This window comes from Bos taurus, chromosome 4, assembly GCF_002263795.3.
Source record: "Bos taurus isolate L1 Dominette 01449 registration number 42190680 breed Hereford chromosome 4, ARS-UCD2.0, whole genome shotgun sequence".
Classification (NCBI taxonomy): Eukaryota; Metazoa; Chordata; class Mammalia; order Artiodactyla; family Bovidae; genus Bos; species Bos taurus.
The window spans coordinates 103723364-103736597 of NC_037331.1; the positions used below are offsets into that span (position 1 = coordinate 103723364).

Genomic DNA, 13234 nt, shown 5'->3' on the forward strand with positions numbered 1-13234 from the left:
GTTTAGAGGAAGAACAGCAGATGGCATATTTTAGTATCGACTCCAGTTTGGCTGGAGAAGACTCCAAGTAGAGAGGGAGCTGGAGAGGCAGAGGGGGACCCACACCAGGATGCCATGAATACCAAATCAAGAATTTTCCATTTAATTCTGAGCAGCAGAATGAAGTTCTCAAAGCTGTCCCTGAGACTGATTAGCCAGGCATCCATGTATAAGATACATTGAAAAGAGGAGAGTGGGGCCCCTAAACAGTCTGGTGAGAGATAAGAAAGGGCTGGGCCTGACTAGTGGCCATGGTATGCAAAGGAAGGGGCGAGTAGGGACAGGAGGTGGCTGCTTGGATGGATAATAGCTAGAAGCTGATGGCTGCAAGGGGAGGAGGGTGGTTTGTCTCATCTCTATGTGAAAGAGGCTTCCTGAAAAGAAAGCAGTGTGATAGAAATCAAACATACAGCAGGGGTCTAGTCCCAGCTGTGCTAACCCAGCCTGTGCCCTTTGGAACAAATGCAGAATGACCTCATTCATTTATTCATTCATTCATGGTGCTTCAGCGTCCTCACTTTACGATGGGCCTAAATCTCTGTTCTACCCATTTCATGGCATTGCTCTGATGATAAAAACGAAAGCTACTTCAAACCACTTCACATTTAAGTGCCCCATGTTACCTCATTGAAATGAATTTTAGATAACTATCTCTTGTGCTTTAAAATATTGTGTAACGTGTTTGAAATAAATGGGTCATTGGCTGGGGCTTAGAATTAGCTGTGATCCAGAGACCCGATCATATTCATTCCAAGTGTTGACCCCACAAAAGTGATGTGTAATTCACACCCAGCCTCCTCCTGTTTCCTATGCTCACAGAAGGTATAATCTCCTCTTCCCCAGTGCTTCATCTCGTCCAGCTCTTTTGGGAAATAAAAGCTCGTGGATGTTTTGTTACTAAAGCCATGTTCTCTTCAGAGCGTGTGTGCCGAGCAGCCACAAGGAATGGAACACGGAAAACCTTTAAAAGAATTTGTTGTATGACTCAGGGAGCTCAAACTGGGGCTCTGTAACAACCTAGTGGGGTGGGATGCGAAGGGAGATGGGAGGGAGGGTCAAGAGAGAATGGACATATGTATACCCATGACTGATTCCTGTTGATGTCTGGCAGAAACCAACACAACTCTGTAAAGCAATTATCCTTCAATTAAAAAAATAAAAATTTTTTTAAAAAGAGTAAGTTATCATTCTTGCCAGACAGTGCTATGTCATCTTAGGCAAGCCACCAAGCCTAGCTGTGCCTAGATTTCTAAAAGGTGTCTTGGAATGTGTCTGATGACAGACACATGCAGAGATGGAAGCGATGCACTCCCACCGTGAAGGAGAAACAGGAACACTTGTTTTAACTTGAGTGGATCCAAGAAAATGAGCACTGGAAAAGTGGCAAGGAGGAAAATGACTTGCTACAAAAGTGAAGTGGGACGCACAGCAAAAGCCATGCACTGGGGAGAGAATCGGAGTTCAGCTGAAGGAGGTTCTGAGACTCGGGGCCTGTCTCAGGTCGACCAGATGAAGAAGGATGCTGTGTTTTTTTTTTTAATTTTTAAATTATTTTTATTGAAGTATAGTTGCTTTACAATGTTGTGTTAGTTTCTATTGTGCAGCAAAATGAATCAGCCATATATACATATATATATATATACACACACACACACACACACACACCAGGGTCCTCTGCCCATGGAATTCTCCAGACAAGAATACTGGAGTGGGTTGCCATTTTCTCCTCCAGGGGATCTTCCCAACCCAGGGATCAAACCTGTGTCTCCTGGATTGGCAGGCAGATTCTTTACCACTGAGCCACCAGGGAAGCCCAAATATACATATACTCCCTCCCTTTTGTGTTTCCTTTCCATTTAGGACACCTGGTGGTCCAGTGATAAGACTCAGCACGTTTTTAAGCATCTTATGGTGGGTATCAGGATGGTTTTTCAACCAGTGATTCTACTGTGGGTCAAAGGGGAGCCCGGATCTGACAGGGCAGGTTGGTGTTGAGAACCCTGGGCTATTCTCTCTGCTAGGACTAGGATAGGGAGCACCAGCCAAGAGATGTGGCCTGAGAATGAAAAAATCCGATAGCTGTGATTTCATAAAAACGTATAATCCTTGCTGAGCAAGGGGAGAGAGAAAAGAACGAAGACACAAGGATACGGAAAGCAAGAGAGCAGAACGCCCATCCGGTGGGAGAGGGCAGGACATCACGGATGAGGGCTCTTGTAGGGATCCACATGGCAGCACTGTCCAGCTCAGTGGGGCGAAGTGGCCTCGATTTTGGAAAGGCCCATAAATGTACTCTTCCTTCCAAATAGCAGGATTCTTCTTCTCCTCCAAATTTCCCTAGAGCTTGGTGCAGTGCATGCACACTAAGTCACTTCATTTGTGTTTGACTCTGCAACTCCATGGACTGTAGCCCGTTCAACCTCCTCTGTCCATGGGATTCTCCAGGCAAGAATACTAGAGTGGGCTGCCATGCCTTTCTCCAGGGGATCTTCCTGACCCAGGGATCGAACCCATGCCTCTTACGTCTCCAGCCTTGGCAGGCAGGTTCTTTACCACTAGCGCCACCTGGGAAGCCCAGGGCTTGGTGCAGCCTGGAGCAGAAACCCCTTCAGGAAGGAACAGACAGAAAAGGCACCCTCTCCTGGCTGGCTCCGCCTCTTGGGTCACGGGCCTCCCCTCTGCACCTGACCCAGAAAGCCCAGGGAGGAAGCTGCGGGAGGCCTGACTCACGCAGCACTCAGCCGCTCGGATCACGGGTGGGCAGGGCCGCGCGTGATGAATCACTGAGAGCCTGACTGCTATTCTGAGCACCGCCAAGGACACGGATGCTCTTGTTCTCTCCTTCCCTGTCTGGCTGCCAGGAGATGAGCGCTTTAGGAACTGAGTATCTTCATTTTTTTTTATATAGCCCAAGACAGAAACTATCTAACACTTTCTATTCTTCCTGTGTCCCCTTCTCAATTCCTGGAAATCACCCATAGGAGAAAAGGACCAAGAGCCAGCTCCGTCCAAGCCCAGCGAAAGCAACCTTGCTGAGAATCCATCCCAGGGAGGGGCCGGGGAGGAGAGGGCACACCTTGTGGAATTTCCCAGGTAAATTACCTGGCTGTTTATTTTGATTAAAAGTGCCCAAGAAGTATGTAATTTTAAGTTCTAAATTCTATTAATACGAGGAAAAATCAGATTGATACCTACAGCTCTGTAAGTGCACAGCACTGGGATTAATTTCTCGATTTTTCAGCTCCCTTGCAGTCCATGACTAAAAGTTACAAAGACAGACAATCACAGGTGACGGTGAGAAGATGGAGAAACTGGGATCTTCACAGATCGCTGGTGGGGCTGTAAAATGGTACAGCCACTTTAGAAAACAGTTCGGTAATTCTTTATGTTAAATATAGTTAGGATATGAGCCAGCAATCCCACACCCAGGTATATATTCAAGGGACCTGTAAACATATAGCCACACAAAAACTTGTACACAAATGCCCCTATCAGCATTACTCACAGTAGCCAAAAAGTGAGACTAACCCAAATGTCCGTTAACTGATGAGTGAATAAACACGTGGTAAATGCATATAATTCAGTCATAAAAAGAAACGAAGTACTGATATTATACATACCACAACAGAAATGAGCCTTTGTCTCAGGTGTACCTGTGGGATATTTGTTTATTTAGATTAGGTGAAAGAAAAAACAGATGTTAATGTATAATAGTGTTTGCTGGACTTCCCAGTGGTTAGGAATCTGCCTGTCAATGCAGGGGACACAGGTCAATCCCTGGTCCAGGAAGAGTCACATGCCATGGGGCAACTAAGACCGTATGCCACAACCATAATTGTAAAAAAAAGACAAAAAACAGTGCTTGCTTTGGTAGCACATATTTTCAAATATAAATAATGTAGCTGCAGAATAAAAGCACAAATTATGTCAGTAAATATAAATAAGCCAAACATTCGAGAGGATTAGATTAAATCACCATTTTTTAAATTTATTTTTAATTGGAGGATAATTGCTTTACAATGTTGTTGGTTTCTGCCAGACATCAACATGAATCAGCCATCGGCACGCATACATCCCCTTCCTCTCGAACCTCCCTCCCACCTTCCACCCTATCCCACTCCTCTAGGTTGTCACAGAGCAGCGGGCTGAGCTTTCCACTTCATACAGCAAATTCCCACTGGCTATCTTTACATATGGTAGTGTATGTTTTCAATGCTGCCCTCTCAGTTCATCCCATTCCCTCCTTCCCCTGAGCACCATGGCCACAAGTCTGTTCTCCATGTCTGCGTTTCTGTTGCTGCTCTACAAATAGACTTATCAGCACCATTTTTCTAGATTCCATATATATATATATATACGTTAACATATGATGTTTGTTTTCCTCTTTCTGACTTAGTTCACTCTGTATAACAGGCTCTGGGTATCCACCTCACTAGAACTGATGCAAACTCATTCCTTTTTAGGCTGAGTAATATTTACCGTATGCTGTTGCTGTCATTCAGTTGCTAAGTCGTGTCCAACTCTGCAGCTCCACGAACTGCAGCACACCAGGTTTCCCTGTCCATCACTATTTCCCTGAATTTGCTCAAACTCTTCTCCACTGAGTTGGTGATGCCATCCAACCATCTCATTCTCTATTGCCTCCTTCTCCTCTTGCCCTCAGTCTTTCCCAGCATCAGGGTCTTTTCCAATGCACCAGTTCTTCACATCAGGTGGCCAAAGTATTGGAGCTTCAGCTTCAGCACCAGTCCTTCCAATGAATACTCAGGGTTGATTTCCTTGAGGATTGGCTAGTTTATCTCCTTGCAGTCCAAGGGACTCTCAAGAGTCTTCTCCAGCACCACGGTTCCAAAGCATGGGCAACACTCACTTCTCAAAGTGATTCAGAAAGGTTGAAAACAGAAATTATATTACTTTAGGACAGTTACATTAGGCAAATCCAAACAAAGAGAATATCAGACATGGTTCAATTCAGAGACAAAAAGCATTGAACCAAAACAAAACCCTTAGCAATACTCAAGGGTGCAATTTATAGTCCAATTATATAATGAAAAAAAATATATACAAATGTATTCGTTAATATGGTATGAACATTTATAAATGAAAAATTATAAAAGATATGAGAAGAAATATATACTGATAATAATCACTTTTCTCAGTTCACTAGTAAGTAGACAAAAGGTATCTAAGAGTATGCTGCTAAGTCGCTTCAGTTGTGTCCGACTCTGTGTGACCCCATAGACGGCAGCCCACGAGGCTCCCCCGTCCCTGGGATTCTCCAGGCAAGAACACCGGAGAGGGTTGCCATTTCCTTCTCCAATGCATGAAAGTGAAAAGTGAAAGTGAAGTCGCTCAGTCGTGTCCGACTCTTAGCGACTTTAGCGACCCCATGGACTGCGGCCTACCAGGCTCCTCAGTCCATGGGATTTTCCAGGCAAGAATACTGGAGTGGGGTGCCATTGCCTTCTCCGATCTAAGAGTATAGAAGCTTTCAGTCTCAAAAATAAGATCAAATTGATACACCGAACTCTGTAGCCTGAAAACAAACTACACCAAACTCTGTAGCCTGAAAACAAACTACATTTTCATTCAAGTCCTGTGGGGTTTTAATTTAGGGAGGTGATTGAGTCATGACAAGAAGAGGTCAAAGCCATTGAAAGATTTCTGTTACTCACTGTTCCTGAAAGACGGGCACACCGCACCCACAGGGCCACCCAAGGAAGGCCACACAAGGAAGGAAGCACACAAGGAAGGAGCTAGACCAGGAGACGGAAGGGGCTGGGGAACACCTCAGCCAGAGCCTTTACTGTGTTTCCTGGAGGCAAGGCAAGACACGACAGGATAAGCAGGTTAGGACTATCTAGTCTCTATAATTCTGGCAGGCTTTGGGAATGGCTGTCTCCTAGCTGTTTGGCACCTGGCTTTCAGTTGACTAGGGAGGGGGAGAGACTGGCTTGGTGTGTAAGAGTCTGATAAAGGGTGTGGCTGGTTTGGTGTTCGGGCTCAGGACCAGACTATTTGCATATGAAAAGTGGACTGCAGGGCAAGCCCTGTGCCAAGGCTAAGAGCTGGCTAGTCCTGGGAGGGGGGCTGTCTCTGCCCCGAGGCCACAAATGCCAGAGCATCATACAGAAAATAAAATACAATTAAGATAGTTGGTCTTCTGATGAATGGACACCAAATAGACAAATCCAGGATCTAAGAAAATGCAGCCTCAGAAACATTATGCTTAAGTGAAAGGAGCTAATCACAAAAGACCATGTATTCCATTTATATGAAATGTCTACAGTAGGCAGATCCACAGGTACAGATGGTATCTCTGACTCAGTGGACATGAGTTTGAGCAAACTCCAGGAGATGGTGAAGGACAGGGAAGCCTAGGGTGCTGTTGTCCATGGGGTCGCAAAGAGTCAGACATGACTGAGCAATTGAGCAACAGCAGCAGGTACAGAGGCTTCCCAGTGCCTCAGTGGTAAAGTATCCGCCTGCAGTGCAGAAGACACAGGTTCCATCTCTGGGTTGGGAAGCTCGCCTGGAGAAGGAAATGGCAACTCACTCCAGTATTCTTGCGTGGAAAAACCAACGGACAGAGGAGCCTGGCGTGTTACAGTCCATGGGGTCGCAAAGAGTAGGACACAACTTAGCGACTGAGCATCCACCACAGAGACAGAACGTAAATCATAAGTTGTCATGAACTGGGGAAAGCAGAGAACAGAACTTAGAATGACTGCTAAGAAGTATGAGGTTTCTTTGGGGATTGATGAAAATGTTCTAAAATTAGATAGACTTGTGACTATCCCTAAAACCACTGTTCAATTTTTTAATTAATTTTTATAGAAGTGTAGTTTCTAAACGACTATATATTTTGAAGGGTGAGTTAGATATATGCAAATTATATCTCAATAAAGTTGTTATTTTTTTAATATATATGGACTTCCTTAGTGGCCCAATGGTTAAGACTCTGCCCTTTCAATGCAGTGGGTGCAGGTTTGACCCTGCTCAGGGAACTAGATCCCACAAGCCACATGGTGTGGTGAGGAAAAAAAATCAGCAGAAGAGAGGTATCACTGCTACTTACCCTCAAATCTCTGATGTCTCAGATTTTCTAGTTAGAGATGAGGATCATGTAAGATATCAACATTAACCCAGGAAACAAAGAGAGTCCCCTTTGGATAGCTGAACAGGAGAAAAACAACACAAAAATACTGTTTAGAAGGATTATTCTAAGAGTTGTGCATGGGGCAGACTGGGAAAGGGAAGACTAGAAGGGGGGACACTAGAAATAAGGCCCTTGAGAATAATTCAGGTAGAGGAAATTGACTTAGAAATCAACAAGATGAGTTCGAAAAGCAAGCCAGTTATATAACCGATTCCCTTTGCTGTACAGCAGAAACACAAACAACATTGTAAATCAACTACACATCCCAATAAAAATGTTAAAAAAAGAAAAGCAAGGGGGAAAGAATCAGTAACACCTGGAGACCGTGGACGAGGAGCGAGGAAAAGATGCAGCAGCAAGTATCCTTAAGCTGTGAGCCTGGGGCTGATGGTGTTGCCACTGCTAGTTCAAGTCAACTCAGGAAATGTGAGAATTAGGGCTCAGTGGAAATTCTCAGTCACTTAATGAGAGAGCCCATTAATGAATAAGGATCAAAATGTGCCTTGACACCTAAGCTTACCCAGAAATGTTTCAAGCGACTTATTAAGCAAGACCAGTAGGAGAGTATGTGGGAAGTAGCTTTGCCAGGACTGGGGTGAGAAAATGAACTCTCTTACTTTGGGCTGCTGGCAGGACGTCGGGGTGATCACCAGGCAGTTTAAGATTGGAAAATGAGTAATAAACAGGGGCTAGTGAGAAAAATCTGGTAGTCGTCGGGAGGTTTTAGGAAAATATGAAAAAGTGAACCGTGTAAAAGAAGTACCGGAACAGGCACAGAGAAAATTAAACATTTAAGTCCTGCCTCCCGTGTACCTTGCACTGTAGGAGAGGATTTTTCAAAATGGTGAGAAGGTACACCTGACTTGCTAGAGTTTTGCAGACAGGTGATGACAAAACTAAAAATAGAGTATGAACAAGTGTCTGGAACACAGAAGATGAAACAATTTTGTCTGGAGAGTTCTCTTAGGATTGAGGATTAGGAAGAAAAGGGGGAAATCAAAATGGAGAGAAACCAAATTCAAAGAATAAGAAGGTAGTTACAACATCAAAAGTAGAGAATGAAGATGGTCAGCTTTGATCAGGAAGCAACGGCAGGGAGAATAGCTTCAAAAAAGATTTAAGATTAGAAGCATAAAAGGCTGAAAGGGAAAGGTGGAAGTTGTCTTCAATATATCAAGGGAAAATATAGACCTGTCTTGCTTTCAGTTCAGTCACTCAGTCGTGTCCGACTCTTGCGACCCCATGGACTGTAGCGCGCCAGGCTTCCCTGTCCATCACCAACTCCCAGAGCTTGCTCAAACTCATGTCCATCAAGTCGGTGATGTCATCCAACCATCTCATCCTCTGTCGTCCCCTTCTCCTCCTGCCTTCAATCTTTCCCAGCATCAGGGTCTTTTCCAATGAGTCAGCTCTTCACATGAGGTGGCCAAAGTATTGGAGTTTCAGCTTCAGCATCAGTCCTTCCAGTGAATATTTAGGACTGATTTCCTTTAGGATGGACTGGTTGGATCTCCTTGCAGTCCAAGGGACTCTCTCAAGAGTCTTCTCCAACACCACAGTTCAAAAGCATCAATTCTTCAGCGTTCAGCTTTCTTTATAGTCCAACTCTCACATCCATATATGACTACTGGAAAAACCATAGTTTTGACTAGACGGACCCTTGTCAGCAAAGTAATATCTCTGCTTTTTAATATGTCTAGGTTGGTCATAGCTTTTCTTCCAAAGAGGAAGTGTCTTTTAACTTCATGGCTTGAATTTAATTTCACTGTTGTTTTGGAAGGGAGATTTAGGACCACTGGAAGAAACTGTTAAGATTTTCGCTCAGTAGAACTCATTTTCTAACGAGAGCACTCCCACAACGAATAGCCTCATGTGGGAGGGCCTGGCTGGGGGGCGCATGGGTAGAGCATCCACTCAGAGAACTGATGTGGAAAGCAAGGGTGAGAATCTCACCGGAGGCCCAGAGAACTGACAAACTAGGGGGTGGCGGAAGATGGAGAGCAGGTAATCAAAAGGAGTGGAATTTAGAGTGACGTCAAGGCCTCCGTTCCTGTGCAGAAGAGAGACCTGCCCAAGCAGAGAACCTCTAGACAGTCCTGATCTTTCAATGGAACAGGCAGGCTGTGTCGCCAGTGGTGATAAGAGGCTGGTGGGGCGGGGATGGGGGCGGGTGGGTGGACTGAGAACTTCTGAGGGAATGACTAGCCAGGAGGGTTTCAAAGTCAATGGATGTAAAGTAATAATGAAATGAAGCCCCCGTGCCACTCTGACAAGTGCAGTGGGCAGGGTCTTTGGAACTTTGTCTCCCCCTGCTGAGGCCAGAGGTGTGAGCAACTGAAACGAGGAAAGGAGCCCCAGAGCAAAGAACAGTTTCTTTGGGGGGTTGGGGGGTAGAAAGAGGAAAATACAAATGCTGATTTTCATTAATCGCCTCATTAGTTAGATCCTGCAGCATGAAGTGAGGTGCTGTGCCAAAGCCAAGCAGCAGACACATGTGGGAAGGGGGCCGGCACTGGTCATCTCTGGGGCCACTCTGCTAATGTTTTTTGGGGCTTTCCTGGTGGTCCAGTGGTTAAGACTCTGCGCTTCCACTGCAGGCGGATGGGTTCGATCCCTGGTCAGGGAACTAAGACGGCTAAAAAAAAAAATCTTGCTAGGCTTTTCTCTAAAAGGCTCTTCTCTTAAGTAACCCACCCCTTCATCCAGACGCTGTTTCAACAGCCTGAAAGTGACTGCAGAGACCAAGAGCGGGAGCTTTGGCTTTCCCTCAGACAAGGCACAGGCTTGAATTTTCAAAGTTCTAATAAATTGTCTTCTCTCCAAGACCTTGTTCACAGAATCATCATCTTTAGGAGAACCGACCTAGTAATGCAAACGAGGACGAAACCTCTCTCACACCTGAGGGCATTTGGGGAGTCTGCCTGCAGCCCCTACTTCAGTCACTGCTCCTTCCTCCCCCAGCCCCACCCTCCTGGCTCCAGAGCAGTCTCTCTGCCTTTTGTAACCTCATTAACATCTTCATCCCGTGCAACAAAGGCAAGTTATGTATGCTACTCCTTAGGTATTATTTTTTTAATGAAATCCACAGCAATAGTTAGGTTCCTGAAACTCTCTATGGTGAGCCTCGGAAAACAAACAAAATGCTAAGTAAATAAGCAAATGTGCACATACACACGTACAATCATATCCTGATGTCACTCTTCGGGGTGTGGTGATAACTATTAAACAAGCTGAAGGCCTTAGAAGTGCTCAGATAAAAGGCTTTACCTAAACCCAGTTATCCTATTACAATCCACAAGAACATTTTCATCCAAAGGGATGGCATTTTTACGAGTATTTCACTGATGATGAAGTTATGACAACTTCCTTGGGATTCAAGGGGATTTAAAATGGTTGCAAATGATTTTGTTACTTGTTATCTAATTTCTGAAAGGACAAAAAGGAAAAATAAGCTATTTCTTTAATCGGAGGGCAGTGGCAGATGAGAAAAAGCTGACTCATGCCACTTTAGATGCAAGACCGTAATTCAAACTGAGTTAAACATTCATTAGAAAGAAGGGTGGGGTGGGGGGCGGGGGTGCTTCCCTGGTGGGTCAGTGGTAAAGAATTGGCCTGCCAGTGCAGGAGACGCAGGCTAGATCCCTGGTCCAGGAAGATCCCACGTGGTGCAGAGCAACTAAGCCCATGCAGCACAACTACTGAGCCTGTGCTTCAGAGCCCATGCTCTGCAACGAGAGAAGCCACCGCAATGAGAAGCCCATGTACTACAGCTAAAGAGTAGACCCCGCTGCTGCGCCCAGAGAAAATCCCACACAGTAACAAAGACCCAGCACAGCCACAAATAGATAATCCTAAAAAAAGAAAGATGAGTAAGGGAACTCCCTGGTGGGCCAATGGTTAGGCCTCAAGAGTTTTCATCGCCAGGACCCAGTTTAATCCCTGGTTGGGGAACTAAGATCCCACAAGCTATGCAACTTGGTCATGAATAAAGAACAAGAAGGGTAAGAGTAGTGACCGTGGTCAAGAGTAAGGGGTAGAGCTGGCGCAGGTGGGCTCGTGACAGCATCACCTCCACCAACTCCAGGGCCGAGAGGAGGGAAGACCAGAGTCTGTTGGGTAGGAGATAGTCCCGAGCCTCAGGCGGAAGGACCAGGAAAGAGGGAAGAGATGCTTTTTAAAAAGGCAAACCTGGAGCGCCGAGGGGCACTCAGCCCAGCAGCAGGAGCGAGGCAGAAAGCAGTCTTAAGACAAAGCTTCGCAGCATCTGGCCGGCCTTTCACCTGTAGGGCTGGCTTTTGCACAGCATATACCTTGGAAGGTATACGCTGTGAGCTTTTGCACAGCATATACCTTGGAAGGAAGCCTAGGACAAGATTCAAGTCAAATGAGAAGAGGATGTGTGGCATCACAGAAACCAACACTCATGTCAGAAGACCTGGGTTCTGAGTCAGTCCTGCTGTCAGATACTAGATGTGTGTCCCCGGGCAAACCTATGAGCTTCTCAGAGCCTTAGCTCTCCAACCTAAGGACCAGACCCATCACGGGCCCTCCTACATCACAGCAGGTAAGACACAGAGATGGACAGGAGGGCACCTGTAAAAGTCGTGTGAAGGAAGGAAAGCAAGGAGGGAAGGAGGGAGGAAGAAAATGAGGCCAGGGAGATGAGAAGTTTAAAATAAACAAATAAAGGAGGTGCACACACATGAAGCATTGTTCTGGTGATGGCGGGAAGACCACACCCCTGGGGCTTAAGCACAGAATGCCCTTTCAAATATTAGTCTTGACGTACACATACATTTGTATATAGTTATGTGTGTGTGTGCAGTTAAAAGTAACACATAGTTTTATATATATATACATATATATTGATGTACACATACATTTGTATATAGTTATATGTGTGTGTGCAGTTAAAAGTAACACATAGTTTTATATATATATACATATACAGTCACCTAGAATTATCTATAACACATATATAACAATTTAATTAATTTGTATTATCTGTGTTCACACATATAAATTTCATACAGAATCTGATTTATTCTGGATATATGCTGAAAAAAACTTGGTCATGGGAAATGATCGGGGCATTTATAGAAAAGGAAAAGGAAGATGGGGCTTCCCTGGTGGCTCAGACAGTAAAGAATCTGCCTGCAGTGCAGACCAGGTTTCAATCCCTGTGTTGGGAAGATCCCCTGGAGAAGGGAACAGCTACCCACTCCAGTATTCTTGCCTAGAGAATCCCAGGGACAAAGGAGTCTGGCAGGCTACAGTCCACAGGGTCACAGAGGCAGACATGACTGAGTGACTAAGCGCGCCCACGTGCGCGCGCGCGCGCACACACACACACACACACACACACACACAAGGAAGATGAGCCTGAACCTGTACAGAGGCCACGTGGGAAGGTACACCAGCTGTCTTGATTAAATGGCTGCTGCAACCTTGGACATGGACTTGATTCCTTCATGTTCACAATGTAACTGAGGAAATGACAACTTAACCAGAAACAACCAGAGAATAAAATAAGGCAGTAAAACTACTCAGCCCGGGCAGACTTCATAGTCTACCTGTAATGGCTCAAGAAGTTCAAAGGAAGCAAAGAGCATTAGAAGGGGTAAACAGGAAAAGCTCCATGGAGATTAACACATACACAGAACTATATATAAAACAGATACTCTGGATAGCACAGGGAAGTCTACTCAATATTTTATAACAACCTATAAAGGAAAAAAATCTGAAAAAGGATACACACACACAAATATATATATATATATATATATACATATAAACTGAATCATTTTGCTGTACATCTGAAACTAGTACAACACTGTAAATCAACTATACTTCAATTTAAGTAACCTGGCCATTCACTGCAGGAAGCAGTGTCCTAGTCAAAGCAAGAGGAAGGGCAAGGTTCGGGGTCAGGAAGACACACCCACGAGACTCCCTTTCCACTCTCTTTTTCCTTCCACCTTTTCCAACATGATCAACATTTACTCAGCACCAACCATGCGAGGAACTAGGCACTGG

The 13234-nt window shown here is 45.0% G+C and overlaps 1 protein-coding gene across 7 annotated transcripts in view; it reads right to left on the reverse strand.

Moving 5' to 3' along the window:
• Nucleotides 1-4001: 4001 nt before the first annotated feature.
• SLC37A3 (solute carrier family 37 member 3) overlaps nt 4002-13234 on the reverse strand; it is a 69422-nt gene continuing 60189 nt past the window's right edge. Inside the window, exons 15-17 of one of the 7 annotated variants that reach the window (XR_003034229.2) lie at nt 7118-7215; nt 5715-5854; nt 4002-4908 (exon numbers count right to left, since the gene is read on the reverse strand). Coding sequence is in view for 1 of the 7 variants with exons in the window: in XM_010804538.4 (XP_010802840.1) it covers nt 7180-7215 (36 nt within the window). In the remaining 6 variants the exon portion in view is untranslated. Of the gene's footprint in view, nt 7216-13234 lie in introns of all 7 variants that reach the window. The other 6 variants (XR_009494119.1, XR_009494118.1, XR_009494115.1 and 3 more) reach the window with 6 other exon arrangements.